This window comes from Lonchura striata, chromosome 5 (assembly GCF_046129695.1).
Source record: "Lonchura striata isolate bLonStr1 chromosome 5, bLonStr1.mat, whole genome shotgun sequence".
Lineage (NCBI taxonomy): Eukaryota > Metazoa > Chordata > Aves > Passeriformes > Estrildidae > Lonchura > Lonchura striata.
The window spans coordinates 2263599-2286248 of NC_134607.1; the positions used below are offsets into that span (position 1 = coordinate 2263599).

The 22650-nt window shown below is 42.5% G+C and overlaps 2 protein-coding genes across 5 annotated transcripts in view; one reads left to right on the forward strand and one right to left on the reverse strand.

Annotated features, from left to right (window-relative positions):
- SYCE3 (synaptonemal complex central element protein 3) overlaps positions 1-22650 on the forward strand; it is a 34204-nt gene that overhangs the window by 8231 nt on the left and 3323 nt on the right. Inside the window, exon 2 of one of the 4 annotated variants that reach the window (XM_077783191.1) lies at positions 21396-21514. The exons of 1 other annotated variant lie outside the window; for it this stretch is intronic. In XM_077783191.1, coding sequence (XP_077639317.1) covers positions 21493-21514 — 22 coding nt within the window. In that variant the 5' untranslated portion in view covers positions 21396-21492. Of the gene's footprint in view, positions 1-21395; positions 21515-21621; positions 21706-22164; positions 22341-22650 lie in introns of those variants that run through there. 2 more of the 4 variants (XM_021539198.2, XM_021539199.3) reach the window with 2 other exon arrangements.
- Positions 4545-10902, reverse strand: STYK1 (serine/threonine/tyrosine kinase 1). The gene is made up of 9 exons (XM_031503658.2): positions 10836-10902; positions 9864-10007; positions 8710-8958; positions 8283-8464; positions 6410-6493; positions 5953-6161; positions 5701-5741; positions 5322-5418; positions 4545-4880 (listed from the first exon to the last, which is right to left on the reverse strand). The coding sequence occupies exons 1-9, from the start codon at positions 10900-10902 to the stop codon at positions 4676-4678; spliced, it is 1278 nt and encodes a 425-aa protein (XP_031359518.1). The 3' UTR covers positions 4545-4675.

Consider the following 22650-nt stretch of genomic DNA (forward strand, 5'->3'; position numbering starts at 1 on the left):
TGATTTCTAATGACAGAGCATATTATTAGCAGAAAAGTAATATACATAAGGAATGATGTCATACATCAGCTTTTTGGAATACAAAATGGTTTAAGCAATGACAATAGTTCACAAAGAGGTCGATCTTTTGTGATTAAATTGCTGCTCTGATGGATGCTCCATAAATCATTGTTAGACAGAGAAGCTTGCTTTGACTGGGGGAGCGAAGGTACCTAGCATTCTTCACGTCATATGAATAAGCAATTTAGGCTTGACCAAGATGAAAAAGGTGAGGAATGAAATTTCCTCAAATAGCAAACAGATAATTCAGTGGGATAATTTACAGATTGCATTTCTCTTTCACTGCAAGCACTGTCAATGAAAGCAGTGCAGGTGCATTTGATCTGTATCAACATCTTTAATTATACCTATTTATTTATTCATATTAACAACACAGCAAAACACAAGAGTTTGAGAATTGGGACAAGAAAATTTAGTGGGGGAGGGGGGTGTGTGGTTACCTTAACTCTCCAGGAGGAAGCTGAAATGTAACAGTAGAACAGGTGGTGCCTGTTTTATTTCTGAAACTATTGTCCATGAGAAGGGGAGCAAAATTAAATGAAAAATCAAGACAGGCAATTTGTCTTTTATCCTTTCATAATTTAGCTTGGGTTTAACATCAGCATGAAGAACAATTCCTCTCAGTAATCCTCGTGGATCCCTTCCAACTCAGGGCATTCTATAACTCTGTGATTCTATGAACTAAAATGTCCCTTGCAGAAGTGGGGGCTGTTTATAAAACAAGGCAAGAGGAAAACCCCACTTCACTGCCTCCTTTTATCATAGACAGAAAGACCTGCTAAACCATCCAAAAATAAGAGAGTAACATGAAACTTATGTGAAAAAAAGCCTTTAATGTGTCTTGGACAGTTGGGGGGATGTTGGAGGTTTATTGCTATTTGTTGATGGTGCAGCACCTGCTATAAATAAAATTACAAGCTGTAGGAGGTAGAACATAAACCAATGCACTCTCACATTCTCATGACCAAACCAAAGCCCTCACCAAAAATGCAATTCTGTGAATGCAAAAAAGCAAGAGTACTGCAGTACTTCTCTTCTATGTGGCTGAACCAGAGTCCTTTGCAACATGCCCACTGTAGCACAAAGAAGATTTTGCAGTACAAAGCCTTAAAAAGTTCATGTTGCTCATATGTGGTTTCAGAAAATTCCAAACATGGTGAAGCCAAATCATACCAGAATTTAATATCTGTGCCTCCTGTCTGTTGTCACTTTTTGGACCACTTTTTTCACTCTTCCTGGTCTGGACAGGATTTCCTCATCCTTAGGAGATCTATTGGATCTAATTCAGTCTCTCACTGAAAATGTGCTCAGATGCCTGAAGAAGACAGGCAGAAGAGATAAGCCTTTATGTGCACTGAAAGATAAGCTACATTTAAGAAGAATAGAGGAACAATCCACCAGAAACTAAATAAATTATGCAGATGGTTCTGTCATCTTTGAGAAAATTAAATATCATAATTAAAAGGCAACATTTTTTATGGGAACAAAATATTCTAATTAAACAACTAAAACAAAGTCTATCATTAAAAGCTGAAAAGCCATGATTCTCCACAAAACAACTGAAAAATTTCCAAGTCCTCAGTGGGTTCACTAAGGAGAAATGGATGTATGAGTCTACATTGTTCCTAAAATGGAGACTGCTATGTGGAAAAGATTTCTGTATAGGCTACTTAAAAAAGCAGGGAGAGCAGTTAAACTACAGTAATTCCACATGTACAATTACATTTTGCCAGTATAAAATTTATTCTAATTTCAATTCAGTTACTTTCAAACCAACATAAATGAACCAGGGGAAGACAAATCAGAGTAAGAATGCTTACATTCTTAGAATGAATAATGCCACTTTATTGAAAGGAAATTAAATTACATCTTCTCATACAGCAGGAAAATGTCTTTCTGTAGGCTAATTCATTAGCAGGGTCTTGTCACAGATTTGCTCACAGGGGAAACCAAAATAGATCTTGTGTTAGAGGCTGTGAGGTGCTCAGCATCTGAATTCCCATGGATTTCCTTTATCAGAGCTTTCACAACAGAAATAAAATATGAGGATTTGTGTAAGGCAGAGCATTGCTTTCTGTCCCCTGAGAACAGTGCTGCATTTGTTACCTTTAGCTCTCCGTTTAACAAGGCTCCCTGTGCATTATTTGTCAGGTCTGCAGCAGCACTGGGCATGCTTTCACAGCTCTGGGATTGTATTACCTGCCACACACCCAACTTTCACAGGCAAGACCTTTCTGAATATCCACTCTTCAGTGGGAGGTTTGAACCAATCAAATGTTTTTTTAAATGAATAGTTTATTCACCAAAGATAACTGTGAATTTGACCTAATTTACCAGGTAGCTTTGAAACCATTTTCAAGCGATGGCGAGAGAAGAGGATGTTATTATTTTACCATTTGGAAAAGAAGGTATCTCAATTCTCCAGGTCAGATTTACACCAACTGGTTTATGAAGACCCAGGTGGCAATTAGCCAACACCATGGGAAAAGTCAGAAAGCTGACTGCTTCCTCTTGAATGGACTTTGCAATTTCCCAGTGTATAGTGGTGACTCATGTACTGTATGAACTCATATTACATTTGTTTATGGAAGAAAACATCATTTCCTACAAAGCCTAAGTGACATAGAAAGAACAACTATTTCATTCATGTCATTTTGCATTAAAAATAGAAAACTTCTCACCATTGTCTTTGGAAGAAGACCAACGATGGAAACCAGAATGGAAAGAGTCATATTAAGAGGGGGGATAGTGAGTAAACACTGAATCCACTCTTCACACAGAGTGGTAAAATTATTCCTTTAATGTGCATTTAGTCTTTTTTCACAAGGACCTTTAATGCTCAAAGTGCCAAAATAATAAGAGGAAAAAGCCCCTAAGATACTGTCAACTTTAGAAACCACAAACAGAAGTGAGAAAATTTGTTTCACAGACTGACTCTACTTCTTTTTAAATTAAATCAAAATAGCCACAACTTCCAGTGCCTCTAATTTTTTACGAAGTCTGCATGTCCATTAAAATTAATGATCAAAAAAATTCATGTAAACTTTGGAGTACTCACCTGACCTGCACACTTTCCATGAAGATGTATGACATTTGTGCAACCGCTTCTGCATCCACAGACATGAAGGGTTTAGCTTGGTTTTGTTGCTGGGTAAGGAGGTGTGGGGATTGTTTGTTTGTGGGTTTTAATACAGTGCCCATGCTCCCAAGGGAAGCTAGAGTATAAAGCACTAGAGAAATCCCAGAGAATTACTGAATACCACCCCAGCATGTTCCCCAGGACATCTCCTCTAACTGATGCATTTTCCTGGGACAGAAAAGATGGGGGAAAAGTTCCAGAAACCGCATGGTGAGTTGACTCTGGCTGAATGGCAGGTACCCATCCAGCCACTCTATAATTTCCTCTTTTTAGCTGGACAGGGGAGAGAAACTGTAACAAAAGGCACCCAGGTCAAGATAAGGACAGTGAGAGATCATTCACCCATTACTGTTACAGGCAAAACAGACTCAACTTGAGAAAAATTAGTTTACTGCTAATCAAATTAGGAAGTATAATAAGAAGTAAAACCAAATCTTGCAGCACTTTCCTCCACCTCTCCCTTCTTCCCAGGCTCAGCTTCACTCCCAATTTCTCTACCTCTTTTCATCCAGCAGGGAGAATGGGAGTTGTGGTGAGTTCATCTCACATTGTCTCTGCTGCTCCTTCCTCCTCAGGGGGAGGACCCCTCACACGTTTTCCCTGCTCCAGAGTGGAGTCCCTCCACAGGAAAGTGGGTCCTTCAGGAATTTCTCCAACATGAGTTCTTCCCAAGAGTTGTTTTTCATTATGTACAACCCTTCCATGAGGTGCAGTCCTTCTCCAATGAGGGCTCCTCTCTCCACAAATTCTGCCTGGACAGATTTTGCTCCAGCACAGGCTTCTCTTGGAGTCACAGCCTCCTTCAGACATTCCCTTGCTCTGGCGTGGGCTTCTCCAGGGGCTGCAGGTGGATCTCTGCACCCCTCTGGGCTGCATGGACTGCAGGGGCTCAGCCACTGCTCTGTGGGCTGTACCACAGAATCTCAGGGAAATCCCAGCTCTGGAGCAGCTCCTGCCCCTGCTTCTGCCCTGCCCTGGGTGTTTGCAGAGCTGTTCCTCCGTCATTCACACTCTTCTCTTTCGCCTGCTGTGCAGTATCTTTTACACTTTCTTAAATATGTAATCACAGAGGTGCTACCAGTGCTGCTGAAGGGCTCAGCCTTGACCAGCAGCAGGTCCATCATGGAGCTGGGGGAAGCTTCTGGCATCTTCTCATAGGAGTCACCTCTGCAGTCCACCCCATCACCATAACCTTGCCACACAAACCTAACACTCCTTTAACTTTAGTCTTTCATTACATTTTCTACAGCTTCCTAAACACACTTTAGTCCCAAATGACTACTGGCAGAATTATACCAACAGGTTGATTTAAGCATAATGATAACAGTTTCTTGTGTCTGGCATGGAGATTTTATAGATGTTTGAAGAACAAAGGGATCCCTTCCAACATACACACCTCATTCTGAGCTTGCAAACTATTTAGAAAGTGAAAACTCTGAGACTTCTTTCTCCTTTACCAAAATATGAAAGGACCCTTCAGAGGATCGTGTATTCCCTCACCAGGCTGTGCACATCAACTCCAGCAACATTAGCATAGAGTTCAGGCACCACTGGCTCAGGCACCTGCAGCACTGTGTGCCCATTGCTGGTCTTCACAGCTGCTTTCAGGGAGCACAAGAGCTGTGCTGGGGAAGGTCGGTGAGCTGCACTCCACTGCCAGCAGGACTTCATGATGCAGTACCTGGAAATCATGAAATGATGAAATTATGTCTTCATGCAAAGAAATGTACCATAGACCTTCCCTGTGGATACTTTGTTCATTTCAGAGAATAGCCTATAACTTAGAGGAGAAAAATCATTCCCCAGCAGTGCTGCACCTTGCAAGGAAGCAGCGGAGCAGCAAAATGCAAGGACACTTAAGCAAACAGAAACAAGTGTCATTTTCAAGAGAAGGAAACAGAAACAAGTGTCATTTTCAAGAGAAGAACATAAAGGTTTTGGCCACAGAGGTTTTATGCAGCAGAACCCAGTAAGGAGATTGGCAGACACAAATCTCAGCTAACAGGTTACTCTCAGTATAGATCAGACTTTGAAATCTTGTGTAAAACCTCATTTTCTATGTCTAATTTCCATTTAGCTCTGCCAACCCCATGTTCAATTTTCCATAAAGTAAGTGGCTTACATGGCTTGCTGGCAGCTCGAGGGCTGCTTCATAATGTTCTGTTTCTGCAGGTATAATAAGATGTCAGAAGGTGGCACCTCAGGATATGGTGGAGCACCTGGGAGGGCAAAAGGAGCAATGGTAGAAAACTCTATGGCAGTGGTTGCAGAGAGCAGCTTCTGTGCAAGACTGCCTTCTTTCCCTACCAAAATCTGGTTTTTTCCTACCACAAGTCACAATAACAGAAGGTCTAAAAGGAATTGACGAGACTTTGCAAATTGGAAAAAACAGGGTGGTTATTTAAATGGCCCAACTTTACATTCTAAAATTTGAGATTTTGGATCTTGTTAATTTGCTGCTTCCTTATGTATATTTTTTTATTAGCATTAAATCTTCTTACCTAGTGTAATCATTTCATACAGTAGAATTCCAAAAGACCATCTGGAAGAAAAGAAAATAAAGCAATGTTGTTTGCTGGCTTAAATACACAAAAACAACTAGGCATGGCCTGCAGATAGGAGAAAGAATGAGCTGTAAAAGTGGAGCATTATGCAGAAACTAAATCTGCCTTCCTGTGAACTTCAGGACATGAAATGATACATAAAGGAGTCAAAGAGGTAGGTGAACTTCTAGTCCCAAAATGAAGCCATACATGTCTGCCTTGATTGTAGGGGGTTTGCTCAGGAGCCTCTCTGGTGCTTGCCACTTGACAGGCACCTTCCATGCCACTGAGCTGGCACCATATGTGTGAGCTTCGTAGGCCAGGCCCAAACCACAGAGCTTAGCAGTGAAGTTGTGATGAAGAAGGACATTCCTGGCAGCAATGTCACCATGGAACAAATTCTTTTCTTCGAGATAAGCCTGGGAAATTGGAAAAGAAAGAAAACAGGATGATTTTAAAAGCAAATTTAATTGATACAAATTTTCACTGAGTTTATGTTTGTCTTCAACACTGTGGAGTAGGGACATGTGCTCACCAACATAATGTAAGTGTATTTTAACAAAGCCTTTATTCTCAGTGCTTAGACCAAGAAGACTTAAGCCAAAACACAAACTTGTGTTGCAATCAAGCAAGAAGGAAAAAATGCAGCCAACCTGAGCAGACTTACCAGAGCTGCTGCAACCTGCTGTCCAACCTCATATACCTGCCTCTCAGTGAGGTCATAGGGGACACTATCCATTGCCATTACATCCTAGACACAAAATAAGAGACCTTGGTTCAAACAAATGCCACAGCAGTAGGACAGTGGGGAATGTTTCCTTCTAATCTATCTAATCTTTTGCTCCTCCTTTTCACAATTGCTCATAAATGTAGGAGGACGTGGATGGGTGATGCCAAGGGTGTGTTGAGTAAGACAAGTACACTAGAGACAACTGGTGGGCAAATTGACATGTGGGGAAAAAATTTAATGTTAGACAGAAATTGTCAGAATGACAGTGAAGAATGACAATCCAACAGGTGAATGATAGATATAAATTAGAATGATGAGTAGAAAAGCACATTCTAAGATATGAATTTGGTACCTGATATGAGACTAACAGTCCATCTCTCCTACCACCCTGCCTGTAACAGTAAGAGAGAGAGAGATGAGAGACAACAAGGTAAGCACATAATGTTCTTCCTGTGCCATTTTATAACCCACAGATACATTCCATTTAAAAACTTCCTGAGATGGTTATGTTTTCAACATGTTCAGTAACCTTTGAAAGGTTACCTTCCATAACTGACCTCATATGAAGTGTCGGTATCCACAGCAGTCAGTGGCAAGACAGTCCATTAGTCAACTCCTCCCTTCATGAAAAATCAGCTCCATTTGTTTGTTTTGAATGTGACGCATACTAGCTTTATTTCCTACCCCCTGGACCTTCTGCTGAACAGGACAGGAAGCAATCACTCTGTATTTAGAGTTTCAGATGTAGTGATACAGACTGATGAGCCAAAATTTGAAAATTTGGCTCATTTTTCAGATGTAGACTGATGGATTTACACTGTAACATCAGAGTTTTGTTTCCGTGTCTTTTGTAACAATGAGTGATAGAATCAGAATATGCTGAGTTGGAAGGGACCCACAAGGACCATTGAGTCCAACTCCTGGCCCTGCACAGGACATCCCAATAATCCCACCCTGTCCCTGACAGTGCTGTCCAAACACTCCTGGAGCTCAGACAGCCTTGGAGCTGTGACCTTTCCCTGGAGTGCCTGTTCAGTGCCCCAGCACCCTCTGGGGGAAGAATATCTTCCTGCTATCCAATCTAAACTTCCCCTGATATTTGGGCTCTTTTTTAGATCCATTTTTAATGGACTGCATATTTTCATATTATGAGACCTCATCCCATCAGATTTTACCACTCCTCAACAATGGGCAGACATGAAGCCATCATTCACATATATGAAACTTCTTCCTGTGCATTATTTCATTTTTAACTATGCTGATTTTCATCTCTTCTTTTTATTTACAAGTCTCTCAATCTTGGAAGATCTTTCTGCAATTCCATTGGGTCTGCCCTTGGATTTACTGGTTGGAATCATTAACAAATATCCTCACACCACTGTCATTCCATTTTTAGGTTATTAATACATGGAATGAACAGCAACGTGTCCTAGATAGCTGACCTACCTTCACTGCAAGTACCAACCTTTCATTCTTATATTCTATTTCCTGTCTTTTACCAATTAGTTATCATCCCATGACCTTGCCCTGTGTTGTAACTGCTCTGCTTTCTTTAAAGCATTTGGAGTGAGATATTATTTAAAACTTTAGAAATTCAGGTGGCTGTATGAATTCATTTTAATTCCAGTGCCTGCAATGCCCTTCAATGGTCTGCCAAGTAGGACCTGAGTAGAACTTCTATGGAGCATGGAAATAGTTTGATTGATATAGAGGGACACATGGAGAGATGAAAAAATAATTTATGACTTATGGATAGATATGTACCTAAGGAATTTAAGAAGCTATTTTGTCATCACTTCTTTTGACTCACCTTCCGACACGTCCACAGAAATGTCAGCAGGTCACCGAGAGACACATCTTCTATGATCATATAAAGTGGGAGCTGGTCTACACAACATCCCACCAATTCAACCAGGTTCTCATGATGGCCAAGATTTTGATGGAATTTAATCCTTCCCAAGAAATCCTTTACTTTCTGGGGACTAGCTGGGTCTGAAAGAACAAAAAAAACAAATTAAAAACAAAACAACAACAAATGTAAGCATCAAAGAACAGGTTGACAGCTAAAACCAACATGGTCAGTATCCTTTAATCCTACCTAGACATTCCTACAAGAACATCTTGGACTTCCTATACTGAACATAGCTTGTTCTTGCCCAGTACTGATGGCAATGCTCTGCCCAGCACCATGTCTGGGATACATGGGTACCAAAGTGGATCCTGACCATGGGCTTTACCTTGCAAGGCTTTCAATACCACAGTCTTCGTCTTCCCAGAGCTCCCAGTTTCCAACTGTGCTCTGTAGATGCTCCCATAGGCACCAAGTTTTATCAGCTGCAAGGTGTCTGGTAGGAGTTTCTCTCGTGGTATCTCTAATTCTTTCAGAGTCAAGGATTCAGAATTTAGCAGGCTCTCCACAGATCTCTCACTCAGCTGTATGTAGTGGTTCTCTGTTGAGCAGGGTTCCTGCTGATTCTTTCTCGTCACTAACAAAAGCAAATATATATGATGCATAAAAGCAGACAGATGAACTCTTGCAATAGATGGCAATGCTCATCCTTCCATGCTCTTTCATTTTTGCTCCACAGTGTTTCAGAAGTCAGGGCAAAGTAAGGAACTGTTATTGTATCCTACTTATCCTGGCCCTTGAAGTGGACAAAGAATTTATCTACCACTCTGTTGGATGAAAAGACAGAAATAGTCTAGAAATTCTCCCATATTTAACTACATAACCTTTTATAGATAAAACACATTTGGACTTCATTCCCATGTGCTCAAGCAATAAACATTTTCTTTTATTACCCATTTTTAATTATATCTCTTAATACAGGCTCAAGAGCTGCTTCCCTCTACATATCCAAAATTAGTTCAGAACTGTATTTTTATTTCCACACAGCCACACATGTACCAACAAACCTTTCCCTACCCCCTCATCCTGTTCTACTTAATGTTGTCTCCATAGGAAGAGGGTGACAGCAGCTTGAAATTAAATTTCTGAAATGGCAGTATAGAAAATGGATTAACAAGGTGTAATCTACATCAAAATTACTATCATTCATAATTACCCCAGTAAACCTCTCCTTGCACCAGCCTCCAGGAGCTGTTACATACACTTCACAGCTCTTGTGATGTTACCACAGCATGTTAAACAGCCTGCATGGCATGATGCTTTAGATTTTCTCAGATCCATCTATACTACAGCTTCCACTGCTGCTGCTGCAAAGTGGAGTAAATCAGTGTTCCAAATTTTTCTAATGTTGACTGGATTGCTGAATACCACTCGGGATCCTCATAAATGGTTTTGCCTAACAGCTCAAGCGATGGGGAAATGAAATTGGCTTCTGGCTGTGAAACCAATACTCTTTCCTCTGGTTGAAAAGCATTTTTTTACCTTGGGTTCCAGCTGGCGCCGATTGCGCCTGCTTTGCTCGCAGGCCACGGCAGTGCAGCCAAAGGATCACAGTGAGCACGATGACAAAAGCTCCCACCAGGAGAACTGGGACAATGATCACTTCCGTTTGATATTCACGCACAACTGTCAGCAGAGAAAGAAAATAGAAAACCAAGGAGTAAGCAGCACACTGGTTCTGTATAAGCATGTAAAACAATCCATTTTGGTAACTTTCAACCCCAAAAGTGTGTGTTCCATCCTCTGGAATAGCTGAACGCTGTTAGTGCTGCCACCTTATTTTTCAAAGGTGCTGAGTACTCAAACTCCATGAAATCACTAAGACTCCCACACCTAAGGTCACTTATTTAGATGCTTTAATATGGAGGCCAGGATTTGAAGCCATTTGAAGTCTCATCCACCAGTGAAACAGAAACAGCACTGGCAGCAGGACAGCAGGGAGATGGGACAGCTGGATATTGCTATGTCACCATGTGCAATTACAGCTCCAGCTCCTTCCAGTAAAATTACACAGAGCATTTTAAAGGAAACTAGGTGTGGTCACCTTTGGAATTTGACTGGAAGACATTGCAATTAGCAAGGCTTGTGAAGGTAACTATATTTCTCATGTCCCCAGATTTGGAGGTGGTCAAGACCATTTTTTCGGTTCCCAAAGATGGCAGAAAGTCATGAAATCAAAATCCCACAAAACTGGTCCTTTTGGAAGCTGCAGGGAATCTTTAATAACTGCTGTACACCTCATTCAAAGTAGGAATTCTCTAAAATGGCTGAAATTATGTGAGATTAATCCAGCCACAGAGGCTTCATCCCCATAAACATTTGGAAAGCTCCATCAAATCTTTCTGTGTGGGCTGCGATGCGATGAAGGAGGAGAAAGGGCTTGGCACACTTTTTAGTGAAGCTGGCCTTCCTGCAAGCATATGAAACCTTATTAAAGGAATGTGTGAAACTTACCACATAGCTTGTCATTGCTATTGCACTCCAGCAGCATCCGTGAGAATCTTTTCACATCCCCTGCCATGTTCAGTTACAAGCCAGCAGGCCTCCAATCCCCACTTCCTGCACAAAAATAAAGAATAATTTATTAGGAGAAAGGATGATGATGAAGCAACAAGTGAAGTGAATAGGAACTTTTCTACCCTTTACAATCAGTGGCTGCATGAAGCAGCACGGGGATTTGAAGGTTCAAAGAATGACACAGGACATCCACTATCACATCCTATGGATGATGCACTGCATGACCAGAGAGAATTTAGAGTTAAGCTTGTTCTACAGTGCTCTACAAGCAAATAAGGACCCCTTCTCCTAAAGGCTGGCATATGTACAAAAATCCATAGATATTAACCTAATGATATTTAAAGAACATCTAACACCCCCCCTAGCTAACACATGTTTAGATGCCAGAATGGCTCAGCATTTTATCTTCTGGTCTATTACAAGTGAACAGATCAGCAGCATGCAGAGAAAATGTCATTCTTGACTACAGTCCTTGCCACTACTCCTACTGTTGCTATACAAAGGCAAGGAGAAAAAAAGAGTTGTCATTAGGGCTCTCTGGTACCAACTTCTGAGCACTGCCAAGTCTGTAGGTATTCTGAAGCACATCATCGGCAACTCTTCTGCATTTGTAGCTGAAAATCCACAGCCTGTACAAGCATGCACCTTGTTTAGTCACTGCTTCTTATAAACATTGCCAAAATTTAAGACTTAACAGCTTCTCAAACAGTATAATCTAGAACATTTTATAGGAATTGTGACTTTTATCCTGTAAGCACATACTTTGTTGTCAGCTATAAGTTTTAGGCAATTAACCTCAATGGCAAATATAGGGCATTTGATTTTATGGAATTTGGTGACGAAACATTTAACAGTTTGCTCTCATGCTTAAAATTAATGAGTGAAATTATTCTTTACCAGCTGCACAACAGAGGCAGCAGAGAAAGGAAAATGGAATATATCTGGCTTTAAGGTATCACAAAAAAGTCTCTTTCCTTTTTTTTTTTTAATTTAATTTTATTCTTAATGTGCTAGCAGATTTACCTGGTTCCAAGGTTGGCTACACCAGGAATCCAGTCAAAGGAGTAATAACACAACAATAATACCAAGCTTTTCAGGTACACCCTGAAAGCAAGCACACTGAAACAACCCACCTCAGCTCTAACACACACATACACACACACAAATACACAACACCAATCCTGGCTTCCTTCATTCTCAGGTATACACAGACTTCAGGACCATTAGCCAGTAACCACAGTATAATCTAAGTCATGAACAGTCCAAACTTCATCTTAAAACTTGCTAATGGCTTTTTACAGGTGCTTACTAGAAATGCACACTGACATTTACACACCATGCATGCACAGGCACACAAAAGCACACACCTCAATTTGTGCTTACAGAGGGAGCAGCAAAGATCCATGGAAAAAGCTCTGACACAGCAGCCATGTCTACACTGGTCCCTGTCTGTAAAAAAGATTGCTCTCTACCCTTTATGCACCTCCCAGCAGTGATGCCAGTGGGTGGCACTCATGTTTTCCAACCATACTCAGGGCAGAACCATGGGATCCAGGAATGAAAACACTGGCAGTCATTGGCACTTTATTTGCCCTGGCACTCCCATGTGCTGTAGTTGCTTATGGAGGTGTTAGCACTAGAAAAACTTGATTACAGAAGCCCACTTACACCCTATGTCTCTATCCTCTCACAATACTCAGCAAGCAGAAAAAGAAGTTTTGCTCAGTAAGGTAATTTTGAAGTGCCATTCAATGCCACTTTTCAGGCCAAGACTAAATAAAATCCTGTACTAGGCTGTTTCTGCAGCTTATTTGTCTAACAGTAACATCACTGCGGTTCTTACATTCCTGTCCTCACAAGAAGAATGGTAACTTGGAAATCCACAGAACTCACGTTATACATTTAATGTTTTTTTGCAATAGGAAACACATGAAATTTATGTGGAACTAACATGTTCATGTGCATACTCAACACAGAGCAGAACTACTGACACTGCTCAGCTACTTATATTATTAGACGAAGACATTTTTCCAGTACCAAGACAGGATAAAGGAAACAAAAATATCTTAAAAAGTTCAAAATCTGTACTTCACTGGCATTCTGATTTTCCCTGCCTGTGGGTTAACACTGTACCGATATCAGTGCTGTCTAGATCATGTGCACACATACACTGTGTTACTTCATTTTAGAATTTGCAATAGAGAATTTGTGCAATTTTAACTAAATGTCATCTTGTTTATTCCACTGTATTTTTTAATATTCTTTTACACAGACTGAATTCCACTCACTGGAATTCATAAAATCATAAAGGTTGGAAAAGACCCTTAAAATCATCAAGTCCAACAGTCAGCCCAGCACCACCATCACGTTCACCACTAAACCATGCCCTCATGTGCCACGTCCACATTTCCAGGCATGATGACTCCACCAACTTCACTGGGCAGTCTATCCCAATGCTTAATGACTCTCGGCAAAGAAAAATTTCCTGATCTAATATAAACATCCCCTCACACAGCTTGAGGCCGTTTCCTCTTGTCCTGTCCCTGTTCCCTGGAGCAGAGCCCGATCCCCCCGGCTGTCCCCTCCTGTCCGGAGCTGTGCAGAGCCAGAAGGTTCCCCCGATCCTCCTTTGCTCCAGGCTGAGCCCCCCCAGCTCCCTCAGCTCCGTTCCCTTCTCCGGACATGCTCCAGCCCCTCCATGTCTCTCCTGTGCTGCGGCTCCCCAGGTGCCCCGGGCTCCGAGGTGTGGCCCAGCAGTGCCAGCACAGGGACAGTCCCTGCCCTGGCCCTGCTGCCACGCCATGGCTGGCACAGCCCCGGCCCATCGGCCTCCTGCCCCCAGGCACAGCCGGCTCCTGTCCAGCCTGTCCCCAGCGCCCCCAGGGCCTTTCCCGGCTTCCCAGCCCCTCTGCCCAGCCTGGAGCTGCAGGGTTTGGTGTGAGCCAAGGACAGGATCCAAACCTGACCTTGTTGAACCCCACACAACCGGCCTGGGCCATGGATCCAGCCTGGTCAGATCCCTCTGCAGAGCCTTCTGACCCTCAACCTGAACCAAAATCCTGATGTCAAAGCTAAATATACAACAAAGACCACAGTACCTAAAAATAGCAGAAGCAGCTGCTCTTAGACAATGGGAAATACAAGGCAAAACCTCAGCAGAAGTTAAACTACAGTCACCTGCACTTGCAAACTGCTCCTAGCAGACTACCTGGTGCACAGCACATGGCACAGCAGCTCCACAGCCTCCATCCTACACCAACACTGTTCCTCTGTGCACATCTGCCAACAGGATGAACACTTGGGGAAAGGTGGCATTTTGTTTCCAGCCATGTTTGCTTGCCAAGCTGTTCAGGAAGCCCAAATACTGAATGTGAATGTAGCTGAGCTGAATTAAGTGTTCATCAATGCCAAAAGAAGGGATTATCTCCTCTCTTTGCTGTCTTCTCATTGCTTGTTTTACTCTCACTTGTGCAATTTTTCACATGGTAAATTGATTCAAACCACTAACCTAGCAGGAAAAATCCACTGCTCATTTGCCATGGTGATTTTCTGCCATTTTAGTGGCTGGTTTCAGTCAGGGGTGAGTGACTAATTTATCTAAAGCTGCACTGTGAAACCACTCCCTGTGTCAGCCCAGATCCACGAGCACTGTGTGCCAGCAGAAGCCTTACTGTGATTTTTCCAGTCCTCTGTCATTCATTCTCACATGGATACCATCCCCTTAGCAATAGCAGAAGCATTCACATAATGGTAAAGCCCTAAAATAATCAATCCTCTCTGATATTTTATGGCCTTGAAGTTAATCATTAAGTTCAAATGATGTTATTTAAAGTGCCAGGACTAAGACTTAAGAAATCTGAGTGACAAACTTTGTGGTGAAGACTGAAAAGAAATAGAAATATCAAGACTTAAGATGCCTATGGAATATATGGGAACAGACAGCTTGAATACTGCCCACACAGAAACTGCCTGCTGCTTGCTCCTGCCATGTTCAGTAACTTGTCCATATTCACAGCAAATACACATTATACATAAATTTGCCCCTGAATATGTCTAATTTGTGAGCTACCAGCAGTTCCCATCATAAGTACAAACATGTAAATCCTTGTGTAATGATTAGCTAAAGGTCTAAAGGAACACCTTATTAATTAAATATGACAAAAATAAAAGCTAAGATTCATCTGGATTGTCATTAGACCCTTTTAAAAGTGCTGCGAGCTGACATGGACTTAATGCAGTTATTTCTCCAGACATCCTGTCCCATGTTAAATGCACATCACTTTATTATAAAAATATTCTTACACTTGTTTTTCATGCACCAGTTGTGAGGACTAGCTGTAATGTGACTACAGGCACATAAAGAACAACTGAGTAATTCAGTAACTTTAGTCCAGCACAGTGCCTGACTGATAAAAGACAAATCCATAAACATTATGTCTTCTACTCAATTTTTCGCAGTAAGTGGCAAAAACTTACTCTCCAGCTTTTCCCATTACCATTTCACTGCTGCTTTTATTATTTCCCTCCTCTTTTATTTGACCTTTGAACATGGACAACAGTCAAGGCTTTGGCAACTGCTCTGCACAAGCGTGCTGTGCTGGCTGTGCAGCAGGAAGGGAGAGGAGCTACAGGGAATTGCAGGAATCCAAACAGCAAGAAACCACCAGGTGTGGGCAATTGTGGACATTGAATGGGAAAGAAGAGGAAGAAATAAAGCACACTGTAAAACAAACAGTGGAAAAGGGATTTTTTTTCCCCCTGCCATGTCCAGCATTTACTAAAAGTAGCATCCAAAACAAATAAAAAAACGAGCCAGACAGGTTTCAGCCATGCATTTGTTAGACTGCATATTCTGTCTCTTCTGTCTGCAGGAGACCTTAGTGACTATTTCCAACAGGCTGGTAGACCATGTCATTTTTGCAAGGTTTGACTCCTAGGCCATGGAGTCACCTCATCTCTCACTGCAAGGCACCTGTGTGTTACTAAATAGCATCTTCACCTGGGCTGAATGGGAAATTCTGACCTTCCACACCAGAGTCCCTTCTGTCCTTGTGAATAAGGACTAAAAATAGTATCCTGTGGCTTGCTGTAGCACTGTTTCAGCTATGAAGATTTAGTCATATTACTCACTTTTGAAACAGCTGGTAGCTGTAACACCCTGTAGGAAAACAAAGTGTTTCAAAAATCAGACACAGAAACATAAAATTTTCTCTTGGTCCAAAATTAGAAGCAAGACTTGAATATCAAACCTAGGCTAACTGCTACAGAAGCATATTAAGGAAGTGGAAGAAAATTAGGCTGACCACTTTTGAAGAGTTAGACAAAAGCATAGAGAGCATAGAGAAAACAACAAATAATGAGGCCCATGCTGCTATTTGAGCAGGTGGTTACTTAGAGGAAACTTGGCTCCTTTTCAATATAACAGAAAAAAACAGGCAAAGTTCACAGTCACTACTGCACTGAGAAATGAGTCAGGAGTACTCAGTGCTGCTGTGCTTTTATGCTAGAAATGTTTGTTCTAACTGGCACCATTTCAGTTGAGATATGCAAGTTCGTTCGGTGCTAGGTTATGCTTAAACTCAGATCATCTACAAAAATTAATTTATTTGTGCTGCATAAGAAAATCTAAATACAGAAGTGTGAAACAGTACAGAACCCAAATGAGGATTAAGACAAAGATATTTTTTCTAATGCAGACATGGCCTACCATAGTTTCTGGAAAATTAAGATCTATCTTGGACATTCCCACTGAATTAAGGCCAGCAAAAGTAATTCCTCGCAGGTAATCTGAGGAATGAGTTAAAATAATAAAAAAACCCCAAGGAATACATTAAGCTGAAGCCCTTAATGAGCAGGTTATTAAAAGTCTAGAAGTGAAAACTTTCAACAGTACACTACCACCTATGGCTTCCTTTTTATGACAGCAAAATCATATCCTGCTTTTGAAAATGTCTCCCTGCTGACTGAGCTCTGATTTTGCTGGTAGCTGCCTGTATTAAGCCTGTATCAAACCCCAGCACAAATACACAAATTCTGAAAAACTGTGACAGCAAAAGCTATGAGAGAACATGAGAAGAATGAAGGATTTTTGTTTCAAATAATCATGCATACATATAGCTCTTGTTGTGAAAAACCTACTGTGTGATAAAAATACTGTATGACATCACATTACTGCTTCATTGTTTCAGAAATCCAACATAAATCTGCTTTCATAAATTCACAGCCACCTGAAGCTGTGTAGACAACTTTAGTTTTAGTTTCCCAAGTTCTGGATGTCTCTTGGTAGATTTAACACAGATTTTTGTTGTAATTTAATCAGTAGCTCAAGCACACACAGGTAAACAGGAAAATCTAGATATCTTCACCACTTTGGGTTAGAGATCACTGCATTACAATCAAGCAACAGTGATGGGAGTAAAATGGAAATTAGTTCAGCCCCAGGCATGTATTATTTAACTAAAGACTGGTCATATTTATACACACATGCATAACATCACCCTCTTTCAGTGAACTGAGACTAATTTTATGCGGAACTTAATTACTTTGTTAATTTCTTCCTCTTTAAAAAATGCCTGTGAGCTATTCAATTTAAATCAGCCAGTGTGTAGAGGACATCCTTCTTTAGTTTTATTCTCAAACCCCAACACCATTATGATCACAGAAATGGCTGTAAGTAGCTTCACTACCAGCAGTAAACACATGCACATGTGTACATACACACACAGACAGACGTATAGACTTTACAGTACAGCCACTTCCTAATTCAGGTCACATTTATGTTAATAAAAGTCTTCTAAGAAATAAATATTCATGGGCTGATCTTCCAGAAGTGCTTTCTCTCACTTACCTGAATGACACCGCTTCCCCAGCCCTGCGGTCGTCTTTTCCTGACGCTCTCCTCCTGCCGTTTCCCAGTTTGAGGCCACTCCCAGTAACTCCGGTGATTACCTTGGGAGGGTTGTAATTCTTATTATTCAGTTCCTCCTCACTGATTTTTCTCCTCCAGTCCCGCCCAGCTTCGGCTCTTTGCTGCTCTAGGTCTCCTCAGCTGTGTCCCCAGGGATGTCCAACACGCAGGTGACAGGAAGGCACACACTTGCAGAACGGGTCTGCCTGGCTTCCACACACCAGCTGCTCATGGGCTCACTACAGACAGGCACAGCAAAGGCACCTGCAGTGGGGTCTGAAAGGCACACCAGTACAGATCAAGAGGGACAGGTTATACAATAAATAGAATTCATACACTTCTGCCTACAGGTTCACGTTTAAAAAGAATGGGCTCTTGGAACAGAAAATCTGTACAAAACCCTGAGGACTCTAGAGGCGGAAAAAGCATTCCATCTGGAACATGGTCTGCAAATGAAGAAAGAGATAAAAGATTAATGGTATCAAAACATGCTACAGCAGAAACACAGGGTTTTTCACATTCTGCCTTGCCCCTTGGTGTCCCTCCTGCTCGGGCTTTCCACGCATTCTGCCAGAACTTTGAAAAGTTTAGCTTTCCCCTGCCTTCTCCTCACACCACTCTGAGCTCCCCAACCACACCAGGACAATACTCCTGAACTTCCCTGTGACCCTTTGCTGCCATGATGTCCTTGGAGTCTCCAGTGCTCTGCTGGTGTCCTCAGCAGCTGTGGGATCTAATCTTCATCACACCTTAGCATTTTATTTCTGGGGACTTTCTTCCGACCTATGTACACAAGCCCCAGCTGTTGGCCTGCCCTCCCCTACCACTGATAAATCCTGTGTTAAGAGTTTCAGATTCCTGAGTTCTGTTTATATGAGTCTACAAAAGATTATTTGCTTACCTTACTTCACAGGAGAGGCAGTTGTATTTCAAGAGTAAACAACATGAGAGCTACTTCTTGTCAAGAGACAAACTTAATTTCACACTCATCAACTCAATGCAGGTGGTTTGGGGAAGATACAGCAGATTATATGATCTCTGCCAACTGTTTTAGGCAAAATTCACCTACTCCTGTTAACATTTTATCACTGCATGTAATTATGTTGTTGTGGGGAAAATTTTAGTTGTGGCACATTCAATACCTTTAGGTATCAAAAGATAATAGTTAATTTAAGAGAGGCTTCTCCCTAGCATTATTCTTCCATCTGGCATTAACCCATGTGTGCAAAATGGTAAAAACCAGGAGTGATAAAATCATTGCTCGATCTCTCCACAGACACTGGCAGGAGTGGGCAAAGTAGTATCAATGAAATAGTCCTGTGATATGGATTTTTATCCCTTGAGAAACCAGGAGAGACATCTTCTAGACTGAAAATTTCATTGAAATAGAAAGGTCACTACAGCTACAGAATGCAGGCTTAGACTCCAGTTTCAGCTTTCCTCTCACTCTGGTACTAACTTGCATTGATTCTCTGTAGTGTTTTCTCAGTGAAGGAGCAGGGGATCTGTCTTATACCTCATTCTCCATTAAATAGTAAGTAAAATGCAAATTTTACCTAACAGTTTTTCATTTAAATGAGTTACATTCCACAGGCAATTACATTCCCTTCCTCAAGGGCATGTGGAGGAAAACCTATTCAGATTCCTGTTTAAAAATATGACAACTGAAAATCTTCCTCCTTTCAGTTTCTATACTTCCCTACTGTAAAAGAGAGTGTGAAAGACAAAGGGTTAAATATTCAGAATAAGCATATGCAAAAGCAGCAATAGCTGCAGCTTCTAATTTCCCCCCACCAGTGTCTCTGTTGTGCTCCCAGTCTGACTGGTTGGATAAGATACTTTAATGGTTCAGAGTTCAGGCTTCAGCCTATATAATCCTCCTCATTCATCAACAAGCCTGTTCCCCTGCTTAGTGAAGTGACAAAAGTCATTTATTGTCCTGTGAAAAACAGACTTTTCCTACTATGTCTTGTATTGTACATGCATCCACAAAGAAAACATTGCCTGTTTGACATCCTCTATCCTTCTCTGCTTTTTCCTTATGATTAAGCACACTGAAAGGCAGCAGACTGGCAGTTTTATTAACCATCCTCTTTATCTCCAGGACAGCTGTAGCACATATAGAAACCATCCTAACCACAGACAGCTGCTGCACCATAGCCTCAAGATGGGTTCTAGGACTAAGCAGTAAACTTCTTATTTTCACATTCTAGTATCAGGCTTAAAACTGTGGCTTATGGCTGATACACTGTGACTGATCTTTTGGTCAACTTAAGCCCACAGAGGTGTAGTAACTCAGAAGATAAGGGGCTAATGTGTAAGACTCAAACAACAACAGCCAAACGGCTGCAGAGCCAACCAAGGATTGCTGGTAACAACACACTGTGAGAAAAAAACAAGATGTGGCTGGGGAAGGGGCCATGCAAAGGAAGGGCAGCACTTTTCTGGCACAAGCACCCTCGATGTAGTTTCTGCAGATAAGCACAACATGACACAGCACAGAAATTATCTAAAAGTGTAAGAAAACCTCCCATCATTACCCCAAGCGTCTGCTCTGCCTCATGAGCTTTGCCTCTCAAAGTAGCAGGTTTCCTTAATCAAGAAAAATTACAAGGCTATATTTTTAATGGCAACTCTGTTGTGATTTCCAGTTCAGCCCTGCAGTATTTGTTATTTGAAATTTCCAAGGGTAGCACCATATGGAAAGAAACAAAGTAGAAAACTGAAATTACCTAATGATTAGGCATCGCCCTTCATCAGCCAGCTGAAGGTCCAGTAATTTGCTAGCACTTTTTCTAGTCAGGGATTTTACTCAGCTGCTTTTGAACCCCTGCAAAACTTAGCAACAAAATGCTCTGTAATAAGGTTGCATTCATGCAATTTAGGTGAATAAATACTTAATTTTATTTTGAAGATAGAGTCTCATCTTCAAACCAGCTACTCAGTTGACAGTGAAATGAGTGGTGATTGAAAGAGATGAGCAAGTCTGCTGCATAATGAGAACACTAATTTACCAAATAATTTAAAAACAGGACTAAGTTTGTGTTTGTGTGAAAGAAAAAGGGTAACAAGAGACAGCCCAAACCATTCACAGTATGGGTATTGATCTGAAATGGACATGACTTGGAGTATGGACAATTCAGAAATGAGATTTGATTCTCACTCTGCTATAAACCAGGTAAGTCCTATCTATTATGCTTGACAAACCTTGAGTCTTGTTGCACTTTCTCCAGAAAAATTTTAACCTGATTTTGCCAAGTCCTTTGAACACCTTCTCCAGCTTTTTTTGTATTAATGATGCAGAGATCATAGAATCACAGAGCAGTTCAGAAGGGACCTTCATAGACCATGCAATTCCAACACCCCTGCCGTGGGCAGAGACACTTTCCACTAGTCCATACAGCCTGACCCTGAACACTTTCAGGGACGGGCATCCACAACTTTCTCAACCTGTTCCAACTTCTCATCACCCTCACTGGCAAGTATTTTATCCTTACATCCAATATAAACTTATCCCTTTAGCTGTGAACCTGCTGCTCATTGCGCTGTCATTGCCGGCCCTGCTCTGACGTCTCCCTCCCATCCCGCAGGCAGGAGAGACTCCCTGAGAAAAGCAGCAGAAGCACCGCAGAGACTCCCTGAGAAAAGCAGCAGAAGCACCACGCAGCTTTAAACTCCGGGGTTAAGATGTGCCTTCTGCGTTACTGCCAGGAAAGTGCCTGAAACCACCCCAGGCCACGACCGCATCCCCCGCGGCTCGCCGTGCCCGGGGCTGCCGCGGGGCAGGGCTGGCGGAGCAGGGCGGTCCGTGCTGCCGCGGGGCCCGGGGCACGGAGGGCGGGACCGAGGGCACGAAAGGTGGAACCGAGGGCACGAAAGGTGGAACCAAGGGCACGAAAGGTGGGACCGAGGGCACGGAGGGCGGGACCTCCCCTGCTCCGGGCGCCGGGCATGGCACCGCGCCGGGCAGGGGGCGGAGGGATGCCGCGCTGCCCAGCACGCCCGGCCCCGTGGGGTGTAGCAGCCTCTGTGCTTCTCTGTGTGGTTAAGCACACTGAAAGGCAGCAGACTGGCAGTTTTATTGACATAACCATCCTCTGTCTGTAGGAAAGCTGTAGCACATGTAAAAACCATCGAAAGCACACACACGGCTCGGTTGGATGGACGGGCAGAGCCCAATAAGAATGAAGGTTAATAAGCCCAAGTGCCGAGTCCTGCATTTTGGCCACAATAACCCCTTGCAGCGTTCTAGGCTGGGGACGGCGTGGCTGGACAGTGCCCAGGCAGGAAGGGACCTGGGGGTGCTGGTCGACAGCCGGCTGAACATGAGCCAGCAGTGTGCCTTGGTGGCCAAGAAGCCAGCAGCATCCTGGCCTGTGTCAGGAATTGTGAGGCCAGCAGGAGCAGGGAGGTCATTCTTCCCCTCTGCTCAGCACTGGTGAGGGCACACCTGGAGTGCTGTGCCCAGTTCTGGGCCCCCAGTTTGGGAAGGATGCTGAGATGCTTGAGCACGTCCAGAGGAGGCAACGAGGCTGGTGAGGGGCTGGGAACACAATTCCTTTGAGGAACGGCTGAGGGAGCTGGGGGTGCTCGGCCTGGAGAAAAGGAGACTCAGAGGTGACCTTATCATGCTGTACAGCTCCTGAAAGGTGGCTGTGGTCAGTGGGGTTGGTCTCTTTCTCCAGGCAGAACTGACAGAACGAGAGGACATCAAGGGAAATAGACCTAGGTTGGGTACTAGGAAAAAGTTTTTTGCGGGAAGAGTGATAAAGTACTGGAATGGTCTACCCGGGGAGTCACCATCCCTGGATGTGTTTAAAAAAAAGACTGGATGTGGCACTCGGT